At 36.5% G+C, this 26,740-nt stretch overlaps 5 protein-coding genes and 1 non-coding gene across 6 annotated transcripts in view; 5 read left to right on the plus strand and 1 right to left on the minus strand.

Annotated features, from left to right (window-relative positions):
• Positions 12,181-12,252, plus strand: TRNAG-UCC. The gene has a single exon. It is a non-coding gene; the product is annotated as a tRNA-Gly (tRNA).
• Positions 12,398-15,796, plus strand: LOC104718440. Its single transcript, XM_010436190.2, has 16 exons — positions 12,398-12,529; positions 12,679-12,915; positions 13,005-13,166; positions 13,246-13,296; positions 13,396-13,530; positions 13,625-13,648; positions 13,746-13,857; positions 13,939-14,064; positions 14,144-14,193; positions 14,272-14,430; positions 14,513-14,608; positions 14,684-14,799; positions 14,881-15,004; positions 15,084-15,197; positions 15,277-15,357; positions 15,458-15,796. The coding sequence occupies exons 1-16, from the start codon at positions 12,464-12,466 to the stop codon at positions 15,602-15,604; spliced, it is 1,800 nt and encodes a 599-aa protein (XP_010434492.1). The 5' UTR covers positions 12,398-12,463; the 3' UTR covers positions 15,605-15,796.
• On the plus strand, positions 16,723-18,481 carry LOC104718441 (ras-related protein RABA1d). The gene is made up of 2 exons (XM_010436193.2): positions 16,723-17,142; positions 17,845-18,481. The coding sequence occupies exons 1-2, from the start codon at positions 16,922-16,924 to the stop codon at positions 18,266-18,268; spliced, it is 645 nt and encodes a 214-aa protein (XP_010434495.1). The 5' UTR covers positions 16,723-16,921; the 3' UTR covers positions 18,269-18,481.
• LOC104718442 (metal transporter Nramp5-like) lies at positions 18,724-20,980 on the plus strand. Its single transcript, XM_010436194.1, has 3 exons — positions 18,724-19,370; positions 19,455-20,244; positions 20,326-20,980. The coding sequence occupies exons 1-3, from the start codon at positions 18,784-18,786 to the stop codon at positions 20,548-20,550; spliced, it is 1,602 nt and encodes a 533-aa protein (XP_010434496.1). The 5' UTR covers positions 18,724-18,783; the 3' UTR covers positions 20,551-20,980.
• On the plus strand, positions 21,440-25,413 carry LOC104718443 (cellulose synthase A catalytic subunit 8 [UDP-forming]-like). The gene is made up of 12 exons (XM_010436195.2): positions 21,440-21,717; positions 21,796-21,875; positions 21,965-22,016; positions 22,093-22,261; positions 22,358-22,630; positions 22,709-23,054; positions 23,133-23,270; positions 23,361-23,486; positions 23,561-23,773; positions 23,862-24,305; positions 24,391-24,744; positions 24,826-25,413. Exons 1-12 carry the CDS (start codon positions 21,540-21,542, stop codon positions 25,411-25,413), a joined length of 2,961 nt encoding a protein of 986 aa, XP_010434497.1. The 5' UTR covers positions 21,440-21,539.
• Positions 25,691-26,740, minus strand: part of LOC104720254 (transcription factor MYB98-like) — a 2,656-nt gene continuing 1,606 nt past the window's right edge. Inside the window, exons 2-4 of the mRNA XM_010438189.1 lie at positions 26,603-26,734; positions 26,266-26,392; positions 25,691-26,170 (exon numbers count right to left, since the gene is read on the minus strand). Coding sequence (XP_010436491.1) covers positions 25,691-26,170; positions 26,266-26,392; positions 26,603-26,734 — 739 coding nt within the window. The remainder of the gene's footprint in view (positions 26,171-26,265; positions 26,393-26,602; positions 26,735-26,740) is intronic.

Genomic DNA, 26,740 nt, shown 5'->3' on the forward strand with positions numbered 1-26,740 from the left:
CCGTTGACTTAGACACGACGACCTCACTCATGCGATTCGTACTATCTAGTACTTTGGTATTAAAAAAAAAAAAAAAAAAAAAAAAAAAAAAAAAAAAGTATGATCACTGAATTTATATATCAAGATGCTTTTGTTATTTCAGTGGGATAAAATCATAAAACTAGGAAAATGTAATATATATCATGGAGCTCGGGTTTATTTATGGGCAATTATCGTAAATACTACTAAAATAGGTTTTTATTCTAAAAATACCACATAATTGAACTAAAGTTCTAATATTAAAAACTAATTTCTAAATTTTAAATATTGAACCATATCCCTAAAAACTATACCCTAAAACTAAATGTGTCAACCTGAACCTAAAAAAAAAAATTCTACATTCTTAAAAATCAATTTTTTGTGTTTGTGGTAATTTTGGAAAAAAAAACTTTTGTGGTATTTTTGGGAAAAAAAACTAAATATGATATTTTTGGAAAAAAAACTTTTTTAGTGGTATTTGAAGGAATTTATCTTTATTTATACTCTAAATATTTAAAACCAGATTCATTATATGATAGACTGATAGTATATAGTTAACTGATCATAACTAACAACATATCGTATAACTTTTAACTAACATTCTCAAAAGATATTAAATGTTAGTAATTACTACGACACAAGTGAAGAAGGCATAGGATTCGGATAAAAATAATAGATGGGAAAGAGAGGGTATGGACTATGGAGTAGCAAAGCATGATGGACCACCGATTTGGATATTGGAAATTAGTAATATAGTCTGTCGAAGGAAGGCGAGATCACGTGTCTTTTGCGAGACTCATAACATGAGACATTTTTTTCACTAATACAATAAAAACATATCAATGGATTCATATGTATCTATGTGTAACCTATGCTATATACAACACATACACGGTAACACGAATTTAAATTTAGGCACCTGAATTTTTTTTTATATACATATACGTTGAATCGATCTATATATACTGTAGTACTTAATTAGTTTGGTACGTAGAACTAGAATGCTTTTAACTGTGACATATAGATAAACATAAATACATAATGGTCAAACTATATCTGTTTGACAAAAAAAAAAAAAACTATATCTAAATATCTTTTCTTATTGACACATCATCTAGCCAGATCTTTTTTGTGTGTTTGTATCTTTGCTTTCACTTTTCATGGCCTAGTTGAAGAACTTAGTACCTAACCTTACATTTATTTTTGGGACCAAAACCATAATTTAAGTGAAACATTAGACAAACATTAAACTGGTCCAAGAAAAAACAAAAGTTATGTTTTAGCGCAGCTAACAAAGTTTATATGCATGGGTAAAAAAAAGTCATATATATCACTATTGGACTCTTCTTTATAATTTGTTATAACGTTGTTCACATTATTTTTGGTTGCATATATTAATAGTTATCGTGTATAAATAGAAAGAGATGGGTGGAGCTAGTGTGGATGCTTTAAATTTATCAACTACTTTGGAAAAAAGTTGAGAATGGGCACGGCTCGTGAACAAGATTTTTTTGATCAACTTTACGTACAACGATTATGATGATTTAACAGCATATTACTAAGTGACTCATATCTTATAGTATAAATAAGGATTATGCTGTTTTCATGTTTCTGCGTTAAATATTATTTTCATATTGTTTTGGGGTCAAATATATTGTTATCTACTTACTTCACTAATTATCTATACCAAAAAAGAAAAGGAAAATATGGACGTTGACAAAATAAATGGAGACAAATTAGCACTGGCGACAAATATTTTGACTGGGGCACAAAACATATATATTTAGAATATTAAAACTATATAATAAAAAATATTTAAAAATATATTTTTGATACCTTGACTTTGCATTTTTAATGAGCCAAAGTTTTAAAAGTATTTTTTCTATTGGTATAGAAATATCTTTTAAAAGTGTTAACTAGAAAATACACAATTACAAACTTACAATTCAGTATAAAATAAACATTTAGATTTACTTATCTAACCATATCTCACAAACTTAATATTTTAAGATATATATATATATATATAGTACAGTAAAAACAATTCATTTAAAAATTAAATTGGAAATAGAAAAATTAAACAAAACTAAAATCATATAAAATTATTAAAGAAAAATAAAATTAAATAGAATAAAGAAAATGCACAATGCATTTAGTAGACAAAAAAGGAATTAATAGGAAATGACTAACAAAGACATAGAAAAAGTATAAAATTGTAACTCAAAAAAAAAAGAGAAAAATAAAATAGAACATATATGGTTTGAACTCACGACCAAAGTAATTCTCATGGGTACCTATTTGCCAAATGAGCTGAAAGATATAACTTCACATTATCACTGACTAGTTTTTAAAAAGTAGTATGGGGCACGTGCCCCACCTGCTTATTGCCTAGATCCGCCCCTGCAAATTAGGAATATATAAATGAAACAAGTACTACTCCTCGATTCCTAAATAGTTTTCGCTTAATAGACCAAACACTGACAAAAATTCTGTACCAAATAAAAACTATGTTTTTTTGTCGTCTGAATTTATATTAATCCAAAGATGGAACCAACCGATTTACAAATAGACTAACCACTAATAATTTAGCTAATTAACAAGTTAGCCTAACCTAGTTCCCCCATTTCGACAAGATGGGTTCTATACAAAATATGGAAGTCTTGTATACCAAAAAACCAACCAAAAGTTCCTTTAACCTTGAGAACTTTCATCAACCCAAAAAACAAGCAATCAAACAGAGGACAAACCTCTTTCTTCCATGAAAACACCACGAAGCCAAACTGGAAAACCCCTGGCCACATAACATTGATATCTCATATCCACCGTAACACTTTGGGCTATAAGGTTTGCTCCTCTGTTTGATGCTATTACTTCCAAAACTAACTTCCAATCCTTGAAGTGCCTCAAAAAGCTGTGAAGAGCCTCCGATTGAACTTTAAAAGAGGGTCAGGCGTTTGGCCTGTTCACTGCACCAACCAAGACTTTAGATTGGACTGCAAATATCACTTTATCCACTTGATGACTCCCCATGCTTTCCATAGTCCAGAGTAAAACTCTCAGTGGTGCATCCTCCTTATTTGCTATGTTTGCGAATGCTCTTCTACTGTGCAACAGAACCTCTCCCTTTGAATCTCTTAAAACCCAGGATCCTCCTACAGTTTGATTTCTTTTTGACCAAGAAGATCCCACATTGCATTTTAACCAATTAACGGGTGGTTTTTCCCAACCACTGCCTATGTTTGCCGCTCCATGGTTGTTTTCAGGTTGCCCTGTAATGATTACTCCTTCTTCTTCTTGCTCCAAAATTTGTGCCTCAAACCATTCTGAAACGTCTTCTTTGATTTTCTCTATCGATTCCAGTGGAGAGAAAACCTTCCCCTCAAATATAAAGGCATTCCTGTTTTTCCAAATTCTCCACAAAATCCAAGGGAAGCTCTTTCTGATGCTTGCAGGCCAATTTCTATTATTCCTGTTCTCCAGGAGGTGATAGAAATTTGAGAAGAAAGAACCGTTTTGAAACCCTTTTTCAGGGGATGGGTAATCTGATAGGCCTCAAATTTGTCTCGCCAGCGTACATAAGAAGAGAGTATGGTTCGTTGATTCTCCTAAACCTCCGCAAATCTGACATTGCTCATCTACCTTCATTCCTCTGCCATTTAAGTTTTCCGCCATAGGTAAGATGCCACTTATCATCTTCCATAGAAAGACTTTGATCTTAGGATCAGTTTGGAGTTTCCATACCTGACTTTTAAGCTCTAGAGTGGAAGGCTGCATAGTGATCTCATTTACCAACTCCATATTGTCTTCTTTGTCTACAAGCCAATACGCTGACTTCACTGAGAAATCTCCACTTTTGTTATATTGCCAAGTATGAAAATCTTCTTGTGAGCAGACTGGTTTTATAAGCAGTATCCTGTTGATATCCTCGAGAAGAAAAAGATCATTCAAAAGTTCTCTGTTCCAAAACCCTGTTCTGGGATCCAACAGCGAGCTTACCTTTAGACCAACATCGAAGATCTGGTTTCTCCTCCAAGGTGCTCTGAAACCGTTGTCATTTATCCATGGATCAATCCAGACGTTAATGGAGTTACCATTGCCAACATTTTTTTTCAAAACTTTTAAGAGAAGTTCTCGACCAAACAAAATACTTCTCTAGGCGAAGGAAGGTCTCTTACCCAGCTTTGCCTCCAAGAAATCATCATCTTCGTAGTATCTGCTTTTCATGAGTCTTGACATTAGACAATCTGGGAATTTTAGGAGCCTCCAAGCTTATTTCGCTAATAATGCTTGGTTGAATGTCTGGATATCACGAAACCCTAGACCTCCCAGGGGTTTAGATAGACAGAGCTTATCCCAACTTTTCCAATGTATTTTGCTTGAGTGTTCATTGGAATTCCACCATAAGGATGCCCATGCGCTTTCCAAATTTTCACAGGTGGGTTTTGGTAATTTGAAACATGACATGGCAAAGACTGGCATAGCTAGTGCTACCGATTTCAGGAGAACTTCCTTTTCTCCCTGAGATAAGCTTCTAGAGTTTCAACTTGATAGTTTCGACTTTAGTCCATCTTTCAAGTAGTCTAGCATTTCAATCTTTGATCCACTAAAGCATTTTCGAAGACCAAGATACTTGCCGGCTCCTCCCACTGTATCAATACCCAGACAAGCTTGTACATTGGTTTTGATGTTGTCTAGAACTTTTGAACCAAAGGTAATGGAGGATTTGTTTAGGTTGATGGTCTGACATGTCGCTGCTCCATAAATCCCAGTATGTTTTGAAGGACAATGCTTTGTTCCCTCGAAGTTTTACAGATGAAAAGACTGTCATCTGCAAAAAGCAAGTGGTGAATCATAGGTCCTTCAACTGATAATTGAATTCCTTCCAAAATTCCTTGTGATTGGGCTTTATTAAGCAGATGCGAAAGACTTTCGGTGCATAGGATAAAGAGAAAGGGGGACAGTGGATCTCCTTGCCTCAATCCTCTCTGCGGTGAGATCATTCCATACGGAGCATCATTGATTATGACCGAGTAGGTTACCAAAGAAACACATATCATGATCCAATTAACCCAAGTCTTGTGAAACCCCAACGCTAACAACATCGATCTCAAGTAACTCCACTCAATTCTGTCAAAAGCCTTTAACATATCAGACTTACTGCCATAAATTCCTCTGATACTTTTGGATGGACCTTTAGGCAATGCACCAGTTCGTGAGCCACTAAGATGTTATCTGTGATTAGTCTTTCAGATACAAAGGCCGATTGTGTATTTGATACTATATCAGGCAATATTGGCTGCAATCTCTTGATCATTAACTTGGAGATTATTTTATAAAGAACCGAGCATAAGCTTATAGGTCTTAGATTTCCCATCTCTGTAGGGTGTAAGGTCTTTGGTATTAAGCAGATATGAGTGTAATTCCAATCAATTGGCATTAACCCTTCACTAAAGAACAATTTCACTTCTATAGTTACCTGTGCTCCAACAGTGGACCAATACTTCTGGAAGAAAAGGGCTGACATCCCATCAGGACCTGGGGCGCTGGCTGGCTTTATTGAAAGAACTGCCTCCTTTATTTCCTGGTCTGTAACTGCTACCAATAACCTAGTGTTCATTTCTTGAGAGACTTTAGGAGATAGGTCACTGAACCAGTTTTGAAAACTTGCCGGATTAGAGGAAGTGAAAAGATTTTGAAAGTAGGATATCGCAACTTCACCCTTCGCTGCTTCTGATTCCTGAAAATTACCGTTTATGTCTTTCAGCTTTGCAATTCTCTTCCTTTGCCTATTAATTTTCACCGAAGCATGAAAGTATTTGGAATTTCTATTTCAACTTCTTAACCATTTCTGCCTGCTTTTCTGTTTCCAGTAAGATTCCTCTTCTTTGTACGCCCTGGCTAAGTCCTTTTTAAGGTTGAAAACCCTTTGCTTAACTGGCCATACTCTTGATTGCTCTTGTTCCAATGCCGCTTCCAGTTGTTGAATCTTATCGTGAGAGTTTGTGAAATTTTTCCTCTTCCATGAACTGAGTGATTTTCTACAAGCACACAATCTATCCGCCACTGATACATTGGTACATGCTCTTCCACTACTCCAAGATGATAAGATAGCCGACTTTACTCCTTCTTTGTGTAGGAATCTTTTGTCGAACCTGTACTGACCTCTGTATGAATCTTGGGACGTCATTAGCTTTATTAGGACTGGTCTGTGGTATGAGCCTCTAAAGTCTAAAAAGGCTTGGTTTGACACTGGGAAGTGTTTTAACCAATCATTATTCCCAAAAGCTCTATCCAGTTTGCATTGAATCCAATGGTCACCACTTCTTCCAGCCCAAGTGATGCTATTCCCTTGTCCCGGGAGTTCAATCATGCCACAAGCTCGAATCATATCATTAAAGCCGATGAATTCTGAATCACTTCTTCTTGGTCCTCTATTATTTTCTCCATTGTGAAACAGATCATTGAAATCACCAAATATGCACCATCTGTCGCTTCGACCAACCCCTATTCTGGAGATTCTTTCCCATACCGCCCCACGTTTACTTCTATCAGGGTCTCCATAAACGCAAGAAACAAAAAAGTTGTAAGCTCCAAAGTGTACTTGAGCGTCCAACAAATTTTTATCTACAAACTTGAAATCAACTTTAACACTACTTTTCCAGAAAAGCGCTAAGCCACCATATTTACCAACCAGTTCAACTGTATGTACACGATCATATCCTAGCCATTCTTGCAAGTCCACTAGAACATCCCTTTTGTGCATCGTTTCCATCAAGAACAACATCTCAGGAAAATGTTTTTTACGCATTTCCTTGAGACGAGGAATTGTCAAGTCCAGAGACCGTCCCAGTCCTTGACAATTCCAACTGATGATGCTAATTGGGCGTTAGGCAATCCCCCCTTTGGGATCACCTCTTGGGGGTTAAGCTTTGTCTGTTTTGCAGTGCTTGTACTCTCGTCATCTGCTTTCCTCTTTTCTTTCGCTCCAATTTGCACCCCTTCTGATTTGCCTTTACTTGGCTCCAATATTTTTAGCTTTCTAGTACTCTTCGCTGGTCTGTTCCTCTTTTTGGCTTTTGGTTTTGTCGAAGTAGCACCCTTTGGAATTAATCTGAAAAGCAATCAGTTGGAGCTTACTGCGAAAGGGTTAAGATTAATACCAGTGGAGTTAATCTGAAAAGGCTGAGATAAGGCTAGAAACCCTTTGGAATCATCATTGATAAAGGACGGGTCCGCTTCCATAACCCACAAGCTATCAGGACCTAAGGAGGGATCAGTATTTGTTGTCTTTAGCTTTCCATCAAAGACACTTCGATTTTTCTCAGATGTCGAAGCACTCCCAAAATCAAAAACTACACCTTTTTCTTTATTAACCTCTTGATGGAAGATTGGTAGCGGCTCTAGCCTAAGGATAGAGTTTTGTGCTAGAGGGTCCTTTTCAACTTCTCCAACCGATTGCTTCACCTTATCTTCTCTAAGTAGTTTTTCTTCTTCATTGCCAACTCTGAGGTATTGTCTCATTCCTTCCAAACTACTGGGGAGATTCTCGGTCTGCCTGTATTTGGATCTACCCCAACTTGACTTTCTTGAAGCACTCCAAACAGGGGATCAGATTCCTTCAGAATTGGTTCTTTTATTGGTTTTGCTATTGGAATCTCAACCTTCCTTGCATCCGCCAATTCCAGCTTTTTCTTTATCAGGATCGGGCATCTTGTGTTTTCGTGAGTCATTCTTTGACATTCGTAACATCTTCTCTGCACCCTCTCGTACTCAAAGCAAACAGTCGCTGAGTCCCCTTTTGGGAGATTAACTAACTTTGATCGCCTAAGAGGTCTTGAGACGTCAAACAATATATTTGCTCTCACAAAATCTTGTAGCTGTGGCTTCTCCGCATCAAAGGCAATTTCCAGAACTTGGCCAATTTGTTCACCTAAGGCTGTAAGAGCTTTTTTCGTGTAGAACTTTATTGGCAGATTCCACATTTGAATCCAGATTGGAGTGAATTGAAGATAGTTATCCAGTGTGTTTTCAAACCATCTATCCACCACTATGGTCCAATCATTGAAAGTGTGAAGACTTTTCTCTAGCACTTCATTCAAATCATGCTCAGTGTTGAAGAAGAACTGAAACTTTTCCTTGGAAAGCGCCACTCCCCTGCATCTTCCGAGCTTTTGCCATTTGCGAGGCATATTTCGTATTAACTGGTCCATCGGTTGACATTCCGGGTTGAGTGTTCGTCCTACCAAACTTAGCAAATTTCTTTCACAGGAGGAGTATTCAGGTAGATCTGGCATGGTGAAGGGTACTTCTTCTTCCTCGAGGGACATTTCCATCAACGCTCTATCCATGGCTGACGATATAGTTTTGACTCAGTGAGATAAGCTAGATTTGAGAGAGTGAAAGGAAAATTCTCGCCCTTCGCTTTAACTCAAGATCTAAAGACAAACGATTAAAGGCGAGATGAAAAAGATTTTTTAGACTAATTTCCACCGATTATATTTTCTCCGAGATGTCAACTTAGGATGAATACTAGAATAAATCTCAAGAGGATCAAGGAATCAGGAAAAAAGGTGGTAAACAGGGTGAAAAATGCAAAAAAGAGAATGTTTTACTCCGGTTAGATCTCTATTCTGTCTTTAATGAAAGACACTAGAGTAGAAAGAGGGTCCTAAGCGATTTCATACACAACCATGTTCACCAAATAAAAACTATGTAGTCAAAGGTTATTTTTCTTAATTCTTTTTAAGTTTTAGGTTATTTAGTATCTACTGTATACTCTTAATAATTAAGGGATGGAATGCACCTAAAAACGAGGTCTTTTGTAGTTGCAAAATTCAATGAACTAACTAAAGTGAATCCACATATTTTTGATAGACTCATGACACATTAAATTAACGTTCTATTTTGGAAAGTAGTTTGATTCCCGAGCCCAAACTGAAGCTTTATCTAACACTTGGAACTTGTATGAGTGGTGTGGAACTGTGGAAGAGAATACTTTTATCCATAGACTCAAACGCACTGCTCCTAGCTATAGCTATATAACCTTTTCTATATTTCTTATAAATTTATTCAAACTACAGTGGGAGTAGACAAAATGTCAAATTCCTGAAGCTAATGTATTATTCTATTATCCGTAGCCCATAGGTGGAGGAAGCTATTTTTGGAATATCGAAATAGAAACTCATCCTTTTTAAAACCATTTAAAATCGTAACAAAAATCATAAGAATAAATATGTGAAAAAATAAGATCATGGTAACAATTAGTAATGAATATTTCTTATAGTCAGAAGTCATATGAATCTGATGAACTACTATACAAATTCCAGATGGAATCTTCAAACATCCATGTCTAAAAATTCTCAGTATCGAACCTGAAACCTAAATCACGTGCCCACCGTTGCTATTTTGCGGCGGCCCATTGCTAGTCTCCACGTGCCAGTCTTGAATTTTAAGCAAAAGTAAACTACACAAAACAAAATGTTTCACCCACATGTGCTTCTTTGTAATTTGTTTGGTAAAAGCCTAGTTTTAATTATCCCAGAAATGTTACTAGACTAAAACAAAAGTCAAAAGCTGAAGCTAAAGACATACATTTCCATTACTAAATTACTACTTGTTAGTATAATATTGGCGTATGAACAGTACTTACATATATCTCAATTGTTTCAAACAAAATTTTGTATTTATCTTTTCCTGTGATTATATGTATATATATATATATATAAAATTGTATTTTCAAAATTAACCATTAATAGGATCATGACACTTATCAAAAATTAATAGTTTTCAAAACAGCTAATTAAGATAATAACATTAAATCTACAAAAAATTTATATATTTTTTATATCTAAAAAAAATTCTTAAATCAATAAGGAAAATTACCGAACTAATATATTTTTCATTGTACGCTAATTATATAATACGTGTTTTCTTAATTAGATTTTGACATGTATAAACAAAAAAAGAATTCATTAAACATGTATATTATTATTAATCAATAAATAGGGAATAACAAATCTAAATAGAATAACATAAGTTATGTCAAAAGAATTAATATTTATGAAACGTAATAGAACATCAACAGCTAATTAATAAAATAACATTCTATCTACATAAATTGACATGTTTATATCGAAAGCTTTGTTCTTTCATTTTTTTTTTTCTGATATAATTTTGCTTATCTATTGTGGGTCTTTGTTTCGTGGAGGTTATTCAATGGAAGCTATCATATGCAATGATATGGAATCAAAGTATATAAAGCCTGCTAAATTAATCGAGTATGGAGACACTGATGGAGGTTCCAAAAGTGATTCTACAGTTAGTAGCGTTATAAGTTTCAAAGATTAGTCGATGGTTGATGTTTCTGGTCAAAATCTAGAGTTTTCTCTTATGGATAATGTCAATGATTCCGTTACTGAAACAAAAGCTACTTGATAAAGTAATTGAGAAGCGATTTTGAAATTTGGGAAGTTAGAACGGTAAACCGTTTTAAAATTGGTTTCAAACCGGATTTATGTGGATTTTTATCGGATTTGGTTCATAAACCGTTTAAACTCAGGTATATAGAGAAATATATGAGAACTTTTGAATCGGGTAGAAATAAGCTGAGAACTTACGATTCGAGAATATTTGAAACAAGGTCATGGATCCTTTAACGTGATTATGACATATGTCATTTTTTTTTGTTAACCAAACATTAATTAGAAAAGTACTCCAGAATTGGTGACCCAACTCAGAGGGAAAGAGTTTACAAACGAAATAGATGAACTTAAAGATCTAGACGACCGAGAAGACAATCCGCTCTCAAATTCGATGAACGAGGAATCTTGGACAGGGAGAAGAGAGGAAAGGCGGCCAGAAGCAGATGGAAATCGTCAAGGATATTAGAGAAAGCCGACCAATCTTCAGGAGATTGAATCATCGTAACTAATTCGGCGTTGTCCATCTCAAAGTGCTGACAAACAACTCCATTAGCGAGGAGACACTCCATTGCCCAAAGTAGAGCCTCCAATTCTTCATGAAGCGGGAAGGGCTTCGACGAAGACATCTAGCACCCAACAATAAAATCTGATATTTGCCAACTCCACAGCACCAATCTGATCTGACATATGTCATGTTTTGGATTGTTTATGAAGTTTTTATTTTGTATGTCTGAATTATTTAAGACTTATATATACCATCATGATTATAAGTTTCAAATTTTTATTTTTATTATAATATATTACCTTTTATTTTTGAGCAAATATTATGTTATATTACCTTTCTTTCACTTTCTCAATAAAAAATCTTTATTGGGTTGGTCATAAAATTATTATACCCGAGTTAATAATTTTCACCCGTTGTTCATCCAAAATATCCTTAGAGTAAAATAATTCATGGTTAAAAAAATTATGTCACAAAACAATTTTACTAATTATAAGAACTATAATTATGCCAAAATGAAAGTAAAGTAACATAAAATTTGTTGAATTTGTTTAAAAGATATTTTAGGTGGTGATAAAGAGCATACTTTAAGAATAAAATAATTTTAGGTGTAAGAGTGTATTTTTAATGGTAAAACATACAATAAAATTGTACGTGGTTATTAATTATATGTTGTTTTGATGAATTCTTTGCATGTAAAATATTTTTGTAATAAGTTGTGAAATGTTTTTGAAAATTTACAATAATAATATTTGTAATGATGAGTATTTGATAAAAGTTTTGGTGGAGTATAATTTAGCTTTAGATTATTGTAATAATTGTTATAATATATTTAAAATATAAAAATATAAAAAAGTGTATGAAGGTAAATACAAATTTGATTTTTTTCTCTAATTAAAATTATTAATATATTTACTTCAGGAAATATTTTTTTTTATATTTTTAAAAAATTGTTTAGGGTTTAAGATTTATTTTTTATAATAATTTTAAAACCCGCACCTCATGCGGCCCCTTATATAATATATATATAAAACAATAGATATCTTTAGTTTTCGGATAATACAAGTTTTGTACCTGTCCAATATTGTATGTTTCAAGGCCTTGCCCAATAAAAATTGGGAAGATCCATTAGTAAATAAAATAGTTTATTTAAAAATAAAAAATAATAAAAGTTTCTAAACTTATGTTTGTTTTACTAGGAACCCAATATGTAAGTTATAGTTTCAATTCAAGCACAAAGCGTCTGTAGTCCAACGGTTAAGATAATTGCCTTCCAAGCAATAGACTCGGGTTCGACTACCGGCAGACGCATCCTTTTTACTTTTTTTCTTTTAAAACTTCATCGGACTATACCGTTTTAATTAAATCAGTATCACCACCGTACCGGTTATGTAAACCGGAAAACCCAAAACGTTTGAGTTTGAGACTTCCCCACGTGTGTGGTCTACAAATTTCTATCGATTTCACAGCACAAAAATCTCCGACGCTTTTGAGATTTTTCGAGTGTTGAACAATTGAGAAAATGGAGGTTTCGTCTTCACTCAAGCTCTCATCGTCGTCGTTATCTCCTTCCATCATCAACCTTCAGGTTTACTTAAAAAACTCTTTTTTTTTTCTTTTTATCTCTGTCCTCTGTTGTTCTCTGTTCTTATTATATTTGTTTGATTTCTGAAACTGGGTCTGCAAATTCTTGATAAATTCGAAGACTTTCCTATTTAATACTGTAATTGCTTGCAGGTTTCTTCATCAAGTATTGATTTTAAATTCTCTAAGTACGACAACACTTCACTTCCTAAACCGTTTCTTCAACTTGGTGATAGAAGCCCACGTCTTCGTGACCAACAAGTTTCACATTCTCTCAATCTAAGGTCATATAGAAATCGGGTCACTGCCAAATCAGGCTCTCAAGGTTGGGACTTTGGTAGATTCGTCAAAACATTGTACTTTTTCAACGGACCACCATCTCCTCTAAAGGTATATATATGAGCGTTTGTTTGATTCTCATTTCTCATTGAGGTGTAATATAGTCGTTTGGGGTAATTGATTGTATCTTGCTTGTGAAGTTTGTATCATCAGTGTTTGAGAAGCTTACTAACGGATCAACGGAGGAACCTGTTAATGAAATGGAAACGACTGGAATCATACTTGTGGCTGGAGCTACTGGTGGTGTAGGAAGAAGGGTTGTTGATATCTTGAAGATGAGAGGGTTGCCTGTTAAAGCATTGGTACCTAAACCTTTTCGATAGATTTCTTGATTCTGATAATGTGGACAAAGTCTGTAACTTTTGAGGGGAATTTACATAGGTGAGAAATGAAGAGAAGGCTCGGAAAATGTTAGGACTTGACATTGACTTGGTTAGAAATTTTACAAAAACTTTCAACATTTTGTTTCTTGGTGTCATTTATGGTTATAAGATCAACAATAACTATTTGCATATATTTCATTGTTGTCAGATTGTTGCTGATATTACAAAGGAAAATACACTGGTTCCTGAAAAGTTCAAAGGAGTGAGGAAAGTGATCAATGCTGTTTCTTGTATTGTTGGTCCAAAGGAAGGAGATACACCTGAGAGACAAAAATACAATCAGGTCGCTGAATCTCCCTGGATAGAATTTTTGTAAAGCTGCGTTTTTATTCTACCTTTGAGTAATGACCCTTTTTAAATATGGGATTTACATGCAGGGGGTCAGGTTCTTCGAGCCAGAGGTATTGGAACTAAAAGAGCACTTTTTGAGTTTTTCTTATGTGAAATTTAGTGCTCAATGTTCAAAAACACTAAACCATTAGATTTGGGGATGTACAGATCAAAGGCGACTCCCCTGAGTTAGTGGAATATATTGGAATGAAGAACTTAATCAATGCTGTTAGAGATGGTGTTGGACTTGAGAACGGGAAGCTTATTTTCGGTGTTGGGGGTAAGTTAAGTCAGGTCACTTGATTAGTCTTTTTAACTTGTTATGGCCATTTTATAATGTTTTCCTGATGTTTTTGTTTAGATAACACATTTAAAGATCTACCTTGGGGAGCCTTGGATGATGTTGTAATGGGAGGTGTCAGCGAAAGTAACTTCCTAGTAGATCTAACTGCTGGTGAAAACGGTGGACTTACCGGAATTTTCAAAGGTTTGATAATATAACAACACTATTTGTCATCTTTCTTCTCTTAGGGGGTTACTTATATGTACATAGCATGTTTTGTTAGGTATTGTTTCCACAACAAATAATGGTGGATTTACGAGTGTCCGAAACAAGGTAAAGGGTACGACTTAATGTCAGAATCTCTCTTATTCTTCACTATCTCACTGAGTCTTTCTTAAACATTCCTTCTAGAACTTTCCAGAGGCAGAGAATCTCTCTGCATATGATGGTTTAGAGCTACGACTAAAAGGTGATGGACTCCGTTATAAGCTAATCGTCCGGACAAGCCAAAATTGGGATACTGTTGGTTACACCGCTAGTTTCGACACTTCACCAGGACAATGGCAATCTGTAAGTACAATCACTCTTCTCATTCATTTTTGATCTAATTTTGTAAGTAGATCAATTATATTTCTATTAATTCAAATCGTAGGTACGCTTACCTTTCTCGTCTCTAAGACCTGTACTTCGTGCACGTACAGTGACAGATGCACCACCTTTTAATGCAAGCAGTATTATTTCACTACAGGTTTGTTTTACTTTTTTCACTCAGCCCTCTTAAACTTTCCATTCTAAATGATTGATTCAGTGTCATTGTTTTCAGCTTATGTTTAGTAAATTTGAGTATGATGGTAAGCTTAACCCGACTTTCAAAGAAGGACCTTTCGAGCTTCCTTTATCGAGTATTCGAGCTTATATCCAAGAACCTGTCACTCCAAGGTCTGATTTTAGTTTCTTGCTCTTCAGACACAAAATTCTTTACTAAACGCTGAATTGGCATTTTGTTTCTTACGGTTACAGGTTTGTTCATGTTGGCTCTGCGGGAGTGACCCGACCAGAGAGACCCGGTTTGGATCTAAGCAGACAACCTCCTGCTGTGAGATTAAACAAGGAGCTTGATTTCATTCTCACTTACAAGTTAAAGGTTTGTCTTTCTATACTATCACAAGATTGGAGCAGTCACTTTCACAAGGTGTTAAAGCTTTCTTTTTTTGGATGAATAGGGAGAGGATCTGATACGCGAAAGCGGGATTCCGTTTGCGATTGTACGGCCATGTGCTCTAACAGAAGAGCCTGCGGGAGCTGATCTCATTTTCGAACAAGGAGACAACATTACGGTAATTCAATATTGCTCCCCTTGAAACCAAAACTCTTTTAAGTTAACTAACATAACCAACTTCGGCTTTATTTATATAGGGGAAGGTATCAAGAGACGAAGTAGCACGTATATGCATTGCTGCATTAGATAGCCCGTCTGCTCTAAACAAGACGTTCGAGGTTTTAAAAGAATTGATGACAAAATCAAGTTCACATTTTTCGAAGTTTTTTACTTCCAAGATGTTAAATTTTGTCGGTTGGGCTGTTTTGTTTGTTTCAGGTTAAAAGTACAGTTCCGTTTAGTGAGCCATTCACGGTAGATCCTGAGAATCCACCACCGGAGAAAGACTACAATGAGTATTTCAAGAATCTGAAAGATGGAATCACCGGTAAAGAAGCTCTAGAACAGAGCACTGCTGCAGTTTAAACCAAGTTTCCTCTACTTATGATGTAACTTTTTGTTTCTTGTTTCTTCTGTCTTAAAAAGTCTTTTGGAAAGTATAAAAACAACAAAAATAGTCGTGTAGAAACCGGTTTGTATATTCCATATATACGGATTCGTACATTGTAAGTTAGATTTTACAAAAAGCTTACTCGCGACAACAGTAAAGATTGTACCTTTTGATCCGTGGAGGTGGTTGTACAAGATTCTGAAATTTCTCTGCCATGTCTTTGGCTGTGAGAATTTTGCCTTGTGGTGTAAGAAAAGCACTGCGTTGAAACGGTGGAGACCAGATTCCGCTTGTCTGGTAATCGAACTGCAACTCAGACACATCAATGTACTTCTGAAGAAGTTTGTCTGAAACAGGTTTTGGTACGTTCTGAGTTAAAACAGAGGAAGATGAAGATGGAGGTGGGGATGATGAAGACGAAGATGAAGAAGACATTCTTTAAAATAAAATACGAAAGTTTATGATTGGAGGGTTTCATGAGGGAAAAAGCTAGATGGAGACTTTTATGGTAATGACAAAATAATGGATTCTTTTGCAAATAATGGAGGATGAGTGGAGAGGAGCACAGAACATATGTCTCTGTTCTTTTTTCTCTTCTTTTTTGTTTCTTTTCTAATGTACAGATGCGTTTTTGGATTTTCATAATTACAAATCATTGAGCTCTTTCACATGGCAAATGTGTGTTTTGTGCTAAAACCTCGAAGAATTAAAAAAATGTATACTTCAAAACTTCAAATTAAAAACTCATATGGGCTTCAATAATTATATGTATTGAACATTTGAAGTTTTGAACCCATATTGGCATTGGGTTCCCTTACTAGATAGAGCCACAAATGTTTTATTTTTATTCATCGTTTTTGTTTTTTTGTCGAAATTGAGAGAGAGTGACTGAATTATTTATCGCCGTTTACCAATGTAAAACATGAGCACCACCACTTTGTGACCTTTTCAAGAAAGTGAAAGCATTTAAACAATATATACAAAACCCACAACGAAATGTCAGATCTGTCCCTTGTCTTAGAGCTTTCTAAGAGGACTTAAAGCCAGGGTATTTTGGTAAATATACCAATTCTTTTTCACCTAGAAATCTATCGGTGGTGATTAAGGAAGGTACAGCTAGAGAAGAAAGGCAGCACAAGTCTTACCCTAAACCTTTTTTTTCAAAGTCTCTGTCTTTCTGTGGAAATCTGGGGAAAATATTTTGAATCTAAAGAGAAAAAGTAAAATCGAAGTGAAAAGCTGCTCTTTTTTTTTTTTAATTTAAAGAAGCGCAAAGTGTGAGCAGTGTTGTAATGGCGGGTTACAGAGCAGATGATGATTATGATTACCTTTTCAAGGTGGTTCTGATCGGTGATTCCGGTGTTGGGAAGTCCAATCTGCTTTCTCGATTCACCAGGAACGAGTTCAGTCTTGAGTCTAAATCAACGATCGGGGTTGAGTTCGCGACTCGTAGCTTGAATGTTAATGAAAAAGTTATCAAAGCCCAGATTTGGGATACTGCTGGTCAAGAAAGGTTGGTTTAAGCTCTCTCTCTCTCTCTCTTCATTTCTCGATCTGGGTTTTATTAAAGTCTTGGCCTTTAGATGCATTGGTGGAGTCAAGACCAACCCCTCTCTCTGTTTATAGTTCTTGAGAACTGGATTGTTTAGGTTAAGCAAACAAATTTAGGTTAGAACTTGTGTTTTTCTGTGGATCAGTGGAAACTGTAGGATTTATGGTTTGCTCAATTGTCAAAGGAGAACTCAAATGGAGCTCAAACTATGTTTAGATCTGTCTTAGTGTTATTGTAAAGGAAGCTTGAGAAAGAAACCTGTGATTGTGTTAATTACTCTGGAGATGAAATGATACATTGTGTTTGTTTATAAGGAGCGAGCCCAATGATTATGCTTTTAAGTCACCAGTTTTGTAGAATTTATGTTATTTTGCTGATTTGTTTAATCGACTGAGATCAGTCATAGGTAGAGAAGCTAATTCATTGGCCATATGTTCCTTAATTCTTATTTCTGTTGTTTAGAGGATCTTTAGGATTGATTGTAATCGTATATCGGTTTCTTTAGTGATGAGTTTCTACCATTGAAGCTAAAAAGCTTATTGCTTTGATGTCTTTTTTTGACGTTTTGGTTCTTCTTATGTGTTATCTTTCTTATTTAAAACAGTTTTGCTGACCAAATCTCTAACGGGGTTTTACCATCTCTCCTCGTTCTTCTATTTTTAGATACCGAGCAATCACAAGTGCATACTACCGAGGAGCTGTTGGAGCGCTTCTTGTCTACGACGTAACCCGACACTCCACATTTGAAAACGTTGAGAGATGGCTAAGGGAACTCCGCGACCATACCGACCCAAACATTGTTGTGATGCTAGTAGGAAACAAATCCGATCTTCGCCATCTTGTGGCAGTCCAAACCGAAGATGCGAAATCTTTCGCAGAGACTGAATCACTCTACTTCATGGAAACCTCAGCTCTTGAATCTACCAATGTTGAGAACGCGTTTTCTGAAGTACTCACTCAGATTTACCATGTCGTGAGCAAGAAAGCAATGGAGGCTGGTGAAGATTCGGGTAATGTTCCTTCCAAAGGAGAGAAGATCGATGTTGATGTTTCCGCTGTCAAGAAAACTGGTTGCTGCTCCAACTAAAAACACTACAAAGAAGTTTTTTCTTTCTTCCTTTCTTTAACATTCAAAATTCTTTTGAAGATGTTTGCTTTCTTAGGAAACAATCTTATTATCTTATGCTTTTGATTTTGCTTGCTTGAAAAATTGCTTAGCTTTGGGTCTGGTCTGGTACTATTGTATCGGTTAAGGGATTTTGTAATTTAACCGGTTCCAATCTATGGGTTTGTTTAGCTTTGTTTTCTTAATTCAGTCCGCAAATATCTCTAAACCAATACTTGATAGTGCTAATTGGTGACAACTTACAATCAAAACCTAAATTCTTGATCATTGATTCAGCCTCTAATATTAGAAAATCTTGACAACATTTATAATTCAATTTTAGAAAAAGTTGCCTTTTTTTTTGGTTTCGTCATTTGACTTTTCTTGACTTTTTTGATTTGTTAAAGAGAAAAAAAATTCCATGTAATTTTAAAAATTTTCCTAAAAGAAAAAAAACCACGTCGTCAGTAACGCTGAAAGAATATTCCGTTACTAAGATGACGGATCCGACCGTTTCCCGCCAAGAAAACAGCCCTAAGAAACCTAACGACAGTAACGGAGAATTCAAACGTCTCTTAATTCCCGAAACCTCTGACCCGGATGAGGACGACGAGCGCCGCGAGTCGCCACCGGAGAATCAAATCCTGAACGTAGAAGAAGAAGAAGAAAGAGATAAAACCTACGATACGGTTCCTCCGTTCTCATGGGCGAAGCTATGGAAATTCACCGGACCTGGGTTTCTAATGAGCATCGCGTTCTTAGATCCAGGAAACATCGAAGGAGATCTACAAGCCGGAGCTGTGGCTGGTTACTCTCTCCTATGGCTTCTTCTATGGGCTACGCTAATGGGACTTCTGATGCAGCTTCTCTCTGCTCGGATCGGTGTCGCGACGGGTCGACATCTGGCGGAGATTTGCCGAAACGAGTACCCATCGTGGGCTCGGATCTTGCTTTGGTTCATGGCGGAGGTTGCTTTGATCGGAGCTGATATTCAAGAAGTCATCGGAAGTGCCATCGCTCTTCAGATCTTGACTCGTGGGTTTTTGCCGATTTGGGTTGGTGTTATCATCACTTCGTTTGATTGGTAAGTAAAATTTAGGTCAAAATTGAAAACGTGAAGCTTAAGCATGTGATTGATTTGTGTTTCTTGTGAAAAAAATAAAAACAGCTTCTTGATTTCGTATTTGGAGAAATGTGGAATGAGGAAATTAGAAGGTCTTTTCGCGGTTTTGATTGCGACAATGGCTGTTTCGTTTGCTTGGATGTTTAATGAAACTAAGCCTAGTGTAGAAGAGCTATTCATAGGTATTATTGTTCCGAAGCTCGGATCAAAGACGATAAGAGAAGCTGTTGGAGTTGTCGGATGTGTAATAACGCCTCACAATGTGTTTTTGCATTCGGCTTTAGTGCAGTCTAGGAAGACAGATCCAAAGGAGATTAACAGAGTTCAGGAAGCTCTTAACTACTATACAATCGAATCAACTGTCGCGCTTTTTGTCTCGTTCATGATCAATCTGTTTGTAACTGCGGTTTTCGCTAAAGGGTTTTATGGAACGAAACAGGCTGATAGTATAGGACTGGTTAATGCGGGACATTACTTACAGGAGAAGTATGGCGGTGGGGTTTTCCCGATTCTTTACATATGGGGAATAGGTTTATTAGCTGCTGGACAAAGCAGTACTATAACTGGGACTTATGCTGGACAGTTTATAATGGAAGGGTTTTTAGATCTTCAGATGGAGCAATGGCTATCAGCTTTTATAACTAGAAGCTTTGCGATTGTACCTACTATGATTGTTGCTCTGATGTTTAACACATCCGAGGGCTCGCTCGATGTTTTAAATGAATGGCTTAACATTCTTCAGTCGATGCAGATTCCTTTCGCGGTTATTCCTCTTCTGACTATGGTTTCTAAAGAACATATCATGGGCGTCTTCAAAATCGGACCTTCGCTCGAGGTAAAGCCATTTTGTTGTCATTTCTCTTCGTTACTGTAATGTGCTTTTGATTTGTAACGAGTTAGTTGAGATCTTTTGCAGAAGCTAGCGTGGACTGTGGCGGTGTTTGTGATGATGATAAATGGGTATCTTCTACTTGATTTCTTCATGGCTGCTGTGGAAGGGTTTTTTGTTGGGTTTCTGGTTTTTGCTGGAATAGTTGGATACATCAGTTTCATCATCTATCTTGTTTCCTATAGAAGCTCACAATCTTCTTCTTGGTCGAGCTTAGAAATGTCACAGAGAGTTGTTTCCACAGAGACGTAGAAATCCATAACTCTATTAACTCTTGACTTCTTCAACCCCAAAACTTATCTGAGCAAAGGCAGAAGCGGTTTGGTCGATTTTGAGGGATGGTTTTGCTGCATTTGCTCGACGATTTGAATTGAGACAGTAGAGGAAACTCAGATGTGAGATGATGCTAAGACCGCTTCGGTTAAGATTGTAGATTGATTTGTTAAGTTATCTTCTAACATTGCAAATGTAGAGTAGAATTATGTTAAAGACGTGAACAAGAAGTGATTAACCAGAAACAAAATTAAAGAAGTGATACTAAATCTCAAACTTATTTTTGGTCAGATCTCAAAACCTTATGGAGAAGCTATACACCAAGTGATGAGTGTTTCTTTGGTAGTAAAACGATAAAACTGCTATTTCTGACAATGACAGATGATTTTTTTTTAATATTTTATCATTGTATTATGCAAAATGGTTTAAAACAACTTTTAAAACCAGTTGACAATAGGTTGTAATGGCGTGCTTTTGCTAAACTTCAAATGTTTAAGAAAATTTTGAGTGCTATGGATTTTGTCGTTTATACTAAAAAACTTAAGATATTACAAATCTAAAAAAAATAATAATAATGTTAGCTTGATAAAGAAAGTATGGTGACGCTTAGGAGGCAAGCAAGTATCTGCCGCTGGTTAGAGACAAAGATATGTGTCACCTCTCTCAACTGAAACTTTCCTTCACTTTCCCACAAAAATCATTTCAAAGAAGTCCCAACACTTAGCCAACAAAGCAGAGTGTTGTGTTAGCTTACCCATCAGCTTTCTCAGAAAGAAACTTCTCAACTTCCGATTTTTTTTTCACAATCCACCAAACTTTGTTTAATCTTCCTTTTTCCCTTCCCTTACAAAACCTCAACTCCATGGCTTCTCAGACTCGTTACCCATCCAAATCTCAACCCCTAATTAGGGTTTTGTTCTTTCCCTTATCTCTCTCTCTCTCTGTTCTCCAAACAGGGGAAATCGAAGATGATGGAGTCTAGGTCTCCGATCTGCAACACTTGCGGTGAAGAGATTGGTGTAAAATCAAACGGAGAGCTCTTTGTTGCTTGTCACGAGTGTAGTTTCCCGATCTGCAAAGCTTGTCTTGAGTATGAATTCAAAGAAGGTCGACGAATTTGCTTGCGTTGTGGCAATCCCTACGATGGTAAAATCATATAATTTGCAATTTTTTCTTCAAAATGTTTTACAACTTTTTCGTTAATAGTTGTGGTTTTCTTCTCAGAGAATGTATTTGATGATGTTGAGACAAAGACATCTAAAACTCAATCCACCATTGCAACACATATCAATAACACTCCTCAGGTGTGTTGTCCTAAGATTAGTTGATTTTCTTTTATGTCTTTACTTGATTTTGCAAAAAAAAAAAACTGATTTGATAACTTTTCTTGCAGGATTCTGGTATTCATGCTAGACATATAAGTACAGTCTCCACAATTGACAGTGGTAAGAGAACTAAGAAGCAAGCAAAACCTAAATTTTTTCAAAACTAATTTTAAGATATGTGATTTTGTTGTTGAAGATCTGAATGATGAATATGGGAATCCGATATGGAAGAACAGAGTTGAGAGCTGGAAAGACAAGAAAGACAAGAAGAGCAACAAGAAGAAGAAGAAAGATGCAAAAGCAACTAAACCTGATGAACATGATGCTCAGATTCCTCCTCAACAGCACATGGAAGATATGCCACAGTAAGCACATCCTCGTACTAATCGAATCTAACGGTTTATGTTCTCATCAGAAAGTTTGAGACTTTTGGTTTGGTCTGTTGCCATTTGTATTCTCAGAAACACAGAGGCTGGTGCTACAGATGTGCTTTCGGTTGTGATTCCTATTCCAAGGACAAAGATCACTTCATACAGGATCGTTATCATCATGAGATTGATCATCTTGGCTCTGTTTTTCAACTACCGTATCACTCATCCTGTCGATAGCGCTTACGGTTTATGGCTAACATCTGTGATATGTGAGATCTGGTTTGCTATTTCATGGGTGTTGGATCAGTTCCCTAAATGGTCTCCTATTAACCGAGAAACTTACATCGATCGCTTATCCTCAAGGTACACATCTTTCAAAACCGTTATACTCTTCTATGAGGTAGTAAAATTCTTGAAGTCTTTATGAAATCAACTATGCAGATTCGAAAGAGAAGGTGAGCAATCACAGCTTGCAGCTGTAGATTTCTTTGTTAGTACAGTTGATCCATTGAAGGAGCCACCTTTGATCACTGCAAACACGGTTCTTTCGATCCTCGCTTTAGACTACCCCGTGGATAAAGTCTCTTGCTATGTATCTGATGATGGTGCGGCTATGCTTTCCTTTGAGTCTTTGGTTGAGACAGCAGATTTTGCTAGGAAATGGGTACCTTTCTGCAAAAAGTACTCAATCGAGCCACGAGCTCCCGAGTTTTACTTCTCGCTTAAGATTGATTACTTGAGGGATAAGGTTCAACCTTCTTTTGTGAAAGAACGTAGAGCTATGAAAGTAAGTAAGCAATGGGATCATAACATTATCCAACGGAATGAAATTTAGAAACTTATCTCGTATTGCTCTTTGCTGTAGAGAGACTACGAGGAGTTCAAGATCAGAATGAATGCTTTAGTCGCCAAGGCTCAAAAGACACCAGAAGAAGGATGGACAATGCAAGATGGAACCTCTTGGCCTGGAAACAATACTCGTGACCATCCCGGGATGATTCAGGTTTACCAATGACTGTGTCTTACACTCAAACATATCAAGAAGATACTTGCTGAGTTCCTGAATCCTGATCATGGATCTTTGTTCTTACAGGTCTTTCTTGGATATAGTGGTGCTCGTGACATTGAAGGAAACGAACTTCCAAGATTAGTTTACGTCTCTAGAGAGAAGAGACCTGGATATCAACATCACAAGAAGGCCGGGGCAGAGAACGCTTTGGTAAAACTTCAAATTTTGTTCTTGGTTTAGCATTACATATTGTAACACAAGCCTTATGATTTTGGTCTTTGTAGGTGAGGGTGTCTGCGGTTTTAACGAATGCTCCATTCATTCTTAACCTTGATTGTGATCACTACGTCAACAATAGCAAAGCCGTGCGTGAAGCAATGTGCTTTTTAATGGATCCTGTTGTTGGTCAAGACGTTTGCTTTGTTCAGTTCCCACAGAGATTTGATGGAATCGACAAGAGTGATCGATATGCTAACCGCAACATAGTTTTCTTCGATGTAAGTTTTTGCAATATTCCAACTCATAAATTTAAGCAAGTTTTGGGGTTTCTTTTGATATCTTGTGGTTTTGATTTGATGATTTCAGGTTAATATGAGAGGGCTTGATGGGATTCAAGGGCCAGTTTATGTTGGTACTGGTACTGTCTTTAGAAGACAAGCACTTTACGGATATAGTCCTCCTTCTAAACCAAGGATGTTACCACAATCTTCTTCCTCGTCTTGTTGCTGTCTAACTAAGAAGAAACAACCTCAAGATCCTTCCGAGTTATACAAAGACGCAAAGCGAGAAGAACTTGATGCTGCAATCTTTAACCTTGGAGACCTAGACAACTACGATGAGTACGAGAGATCAATGCTGATCTCACAAACAAGCTTTGAGAAAACGTTTGGTCTGTCCGCAGTTTTCATCGAGTCTACTCTTATGGAGAATGGTGGTGTTCCTGACTCTGTAAACCCCTCAACGCTCATTAAAGAAGCTATCCATGTCATTAGCTGCGGATATGAAGAGAAAAGCGAATGGGGAAAAGAAGTAAGTTTTTGTTTCCTTGGAACCTAAGTTATCAAAGATCTTATCTTTGGAATCTCTTGTTAATAAACTCATTCTGTTTTCGCAGATCGGATGGATTTACGGATCAATCACGGAAGACATATTGACCGGTTTCAAGATGCATTGCCGTGGATGGAGGTCGATCTACTGTATGCCATTGAGACCAGCTTTTAAAGGATCTGCTCCTATCAATCTATCAGATAGACTTCACCAGGTTCTACGTTGGGCTCTTGGTTCAGTTGAGATCTTCCTTAGCAGGCATTGTCCTCTCTGGTATGGTTGCAGCGGAGGACGCCTCAAGTTGCTTCAGAGATTAGCTTATATAAACACAATTGTTTATCCATTCACTTCTTTGCCTCTTGTTGCTTACTGCACTCTTCCTGCTATCTGCCTTCTCACCGGCAAATTCATCATCCCAACGGTAACTTGCTCAACACTTCATACTACTATTTGTGTCTTGAACTCTAATGATTTGATATTTGCTTGCTGTTCGTTATTGCAGCTATCAAACCTAGCAAGTATGCTGTTTCTAGGTCTCTTCATATCAATCATCTTAACGAGTGTCCTCGAGCTTCGATGGAGCGGAGTTAGCATCGAAGACTTGTGGAGAAACGAACAGTTTTGGGTTATCGGAGGTGTCTCAGCTCATCTCTTTGCTGTTTTCCAAGGATTCCTCAAAATGCTTGCTGGTCTCGACACAAATTTCACAGTCACATCGAAAACCGCAGACGATCAAGAATTCGGTGAGCTGTACATTGTCAAATGGACAACTCTCTTGATCCCTCCGACATCACTTCTCATAATCAACTTGGTCGGAGTCGTTGCTGGATTCTCTGATGCTTTAAACAAAGGTTATGAAGCTTGGGGACCTTTGTTTGGGAAAGTGTTTTTCGCCTTTTGGGTGATTCTTCATCTTTATCCTTTCCTCAAAGGTCTTATGGGAAGACAAAACAGAACACCCACCATTGTTATTCTCTGGTCTATCTTGCTTGCTTCTGTGTTTTCACTTGTTTGGGTTCGTATCAATCCTTTCGTCTCCAAAACCGATACGACCTCCCTTTCTCTGAACTGTCTTTTGATCGATTGCTAAGAGAATTATATGTTTGTATTTTGAACGATTAATGATCTGTTTTTTGGTTGTTTTATAAATTTTCCTCACTTGTGAGAGAAGTTATCTCATATAATTGCTTGAGACAAAAGTTATGTAATGTTCTTATTTTAGCAGCAATTTAGGTATCTTATTATTTCAACTTACAATATGTTTTAAAACAAAGTGTTTTATATTTTTCAAATTATTAATGTGTGGTGGAATCTGTCTCGTATAACATAAAAAGAAAACCAAAAAAACAACAAAAACGAAATACAAATCAGATTCCGTGAACAAAAGCATCAATGTCAGGCTGAGGAATGTCATCAAGCAAAGAGTCAATGCTACATCCTTCCTCAAGCAGCTTCTCGTTGAATCCAAAATCATCAGTAAACACGCATTCAGGCACAACCCTGTCTTGTCCATAAATCTCCTCTTGATCCTTCTTCTTCTCCTCAACCGCGACAACGACATCCTTCTTCTTGTTACTCTCTCTGCGTCTACCTCTTGCAGGAACAGATATAGCCGACAGAACTCCCAAATTCAAGCTCTTTATGTAGTCCTGCAACAGAGAAGGTCTTGGATACTTAGATCTACACTTTCTTTTAGAGAACTGTCTTCGTTTTGTGGCGTTCCAATGGTTCTTGATTGAGTTCTCTGTTCTTCCGGGGAGTCTTTTCGCAATCTCTGCCCATTTGTTTCCAATCTCTTTGTGGAATTCTATCAACACTCTGTCCTCTTCTTCACTCCATGTCTCTTTCTGCAAAATTATTTAGATTAGTCCTCCTGATATCATTATCTTAAGTTTCCTTAATCATCATTACACTTACGATTCAGTTAGCTACTAGTTAATACCTTGATGTCAGGTCTCAAATGGTTATGCCACCTCTCTCTACATTGTTTCCCGATCCTTCCCGGTAACACTTGAGCGATATGCGACCATTTACGCAATCCATGCTTCTCCACGAGTTGAATCAGTATCCTATTATAGCCAAAACAAGAAAACTTTAACTTAACTAAGTGTCACAAATTCCATATTATAGTTGTCATTAATCTTGCAGAATCATACTTATAAAATATGAGTATATCGCAATTCCACAAAAAGTGTAAAGGGTGCAATATTATAATATCATCAACAATTTTGATAATGTTAATTGGTTCTTAAGCTTTGTTATATATGTTAATAACAAACCTGTCTTCTTCAGAAGTCCATTGTCCTTTGACTAAGGTTGACGGTTTCTTTTCTTTCCATGATGATGATGAAGAAGAAGAAGACAACTTTCGTGTAAGATATGGTTTGGTCTTGTTGAAACTCGACGATGATCTATAA

This window comes from Camelina sativa, chromosome 10 (assembly GCF_000633955.1).
Source record: "Camelina sativa cultivar DH55 chromosome 10, Cs, whole genome shotgun sequence".
Classification (NCBI taxonomy): Eukaryota; Viridiplantae; Streptophyta; class Magnoliopsida; order Brassicales; family Brassicaceae; genus Camelina; species Camelina sativa.

Excerpts from the sequence above, each read along its gene's own strand:
- LOC104718440 (XM_010436190.2), top strand. The coding sequence starts at position 12,464 with ATGGAGGTTTCGTCTTCACTCAAGCTCTCATCGTCGTCGTTATCTCCT. Across the intron at positions 13,167-13,245 it reads GGTTGCCTGTTAAAGCATTG|GTGAGAAATGAAGAGAAGGC; the intron begins GTACCTAAACCT and ends GAATTTACATAG. Across the intron at positions 13,649-13,745 it reads TCAGGTTCTTCGAGCCAGAG|ATCAAAGGCGACTCCCCTGA; the intron begins GTATTGGAACTA and ends GGGGATGTACAG.
- LOC104718441 (XM_010436193.2), top strand. The coding sequence starts at position 16,922 with ATGGCGGGTTACAGAGCAGATGATGATTATGATTACCTTTTCAAGGTG. Across the intron at positions 17,143-17,844 it reads GATACTGCTGGTCAAGAAAG|ATACCGAGCAATCACAAGTG; the intron begins GTTGGTTTAAGC and ends TTCTATTTTTAG.
- LOC104718442 (XM_010436194.1), top strand. The coding sequence starts at position 18,784 with ATGACGGATCCGACCGTTTCCCGCCAAGAAAACAGCCCTAAGAAACCT. Across the intron at positions 19,371-19,454 it reads ATCATCACTTCGTTTGATTG|CTTCTTGATTTCGTATTTGG; the intron begins GTAAGTAAAATT and ends AAATAAAAACAG. Across the intron at positions 20,245-20,325 it reads AAATCGGACCTTCGCTCGAG|AAGCTAGCGTGGACTGTGGC; the intron begins GTAAAGCCATTT and ends GATCTTTTGCAG.
- LOC104718443 (XM_010436195.2), top strand. The coding sequence starts at position 21,540 with ATGATGGAGTCTAGGTCTCCGATCTGCAACACTTGCGGTGAAGAGATT. Across the intron at positions 22,631-22,708 it reads ATCGATCGCTTATCCTCAAG|ATTCGAAAGAGAAGGTGAGC; the intron begins GTACACATCTTT and ends TCAACTATGCAG. Across the intron at positions 23,055-23,132 it reads AAGAACGTAGAGCTATGAAA|AGAGACTACGAGGAGTTCAA; the intron begins GTAAGTAAGCAA and ends TCTTTGCTGTAG.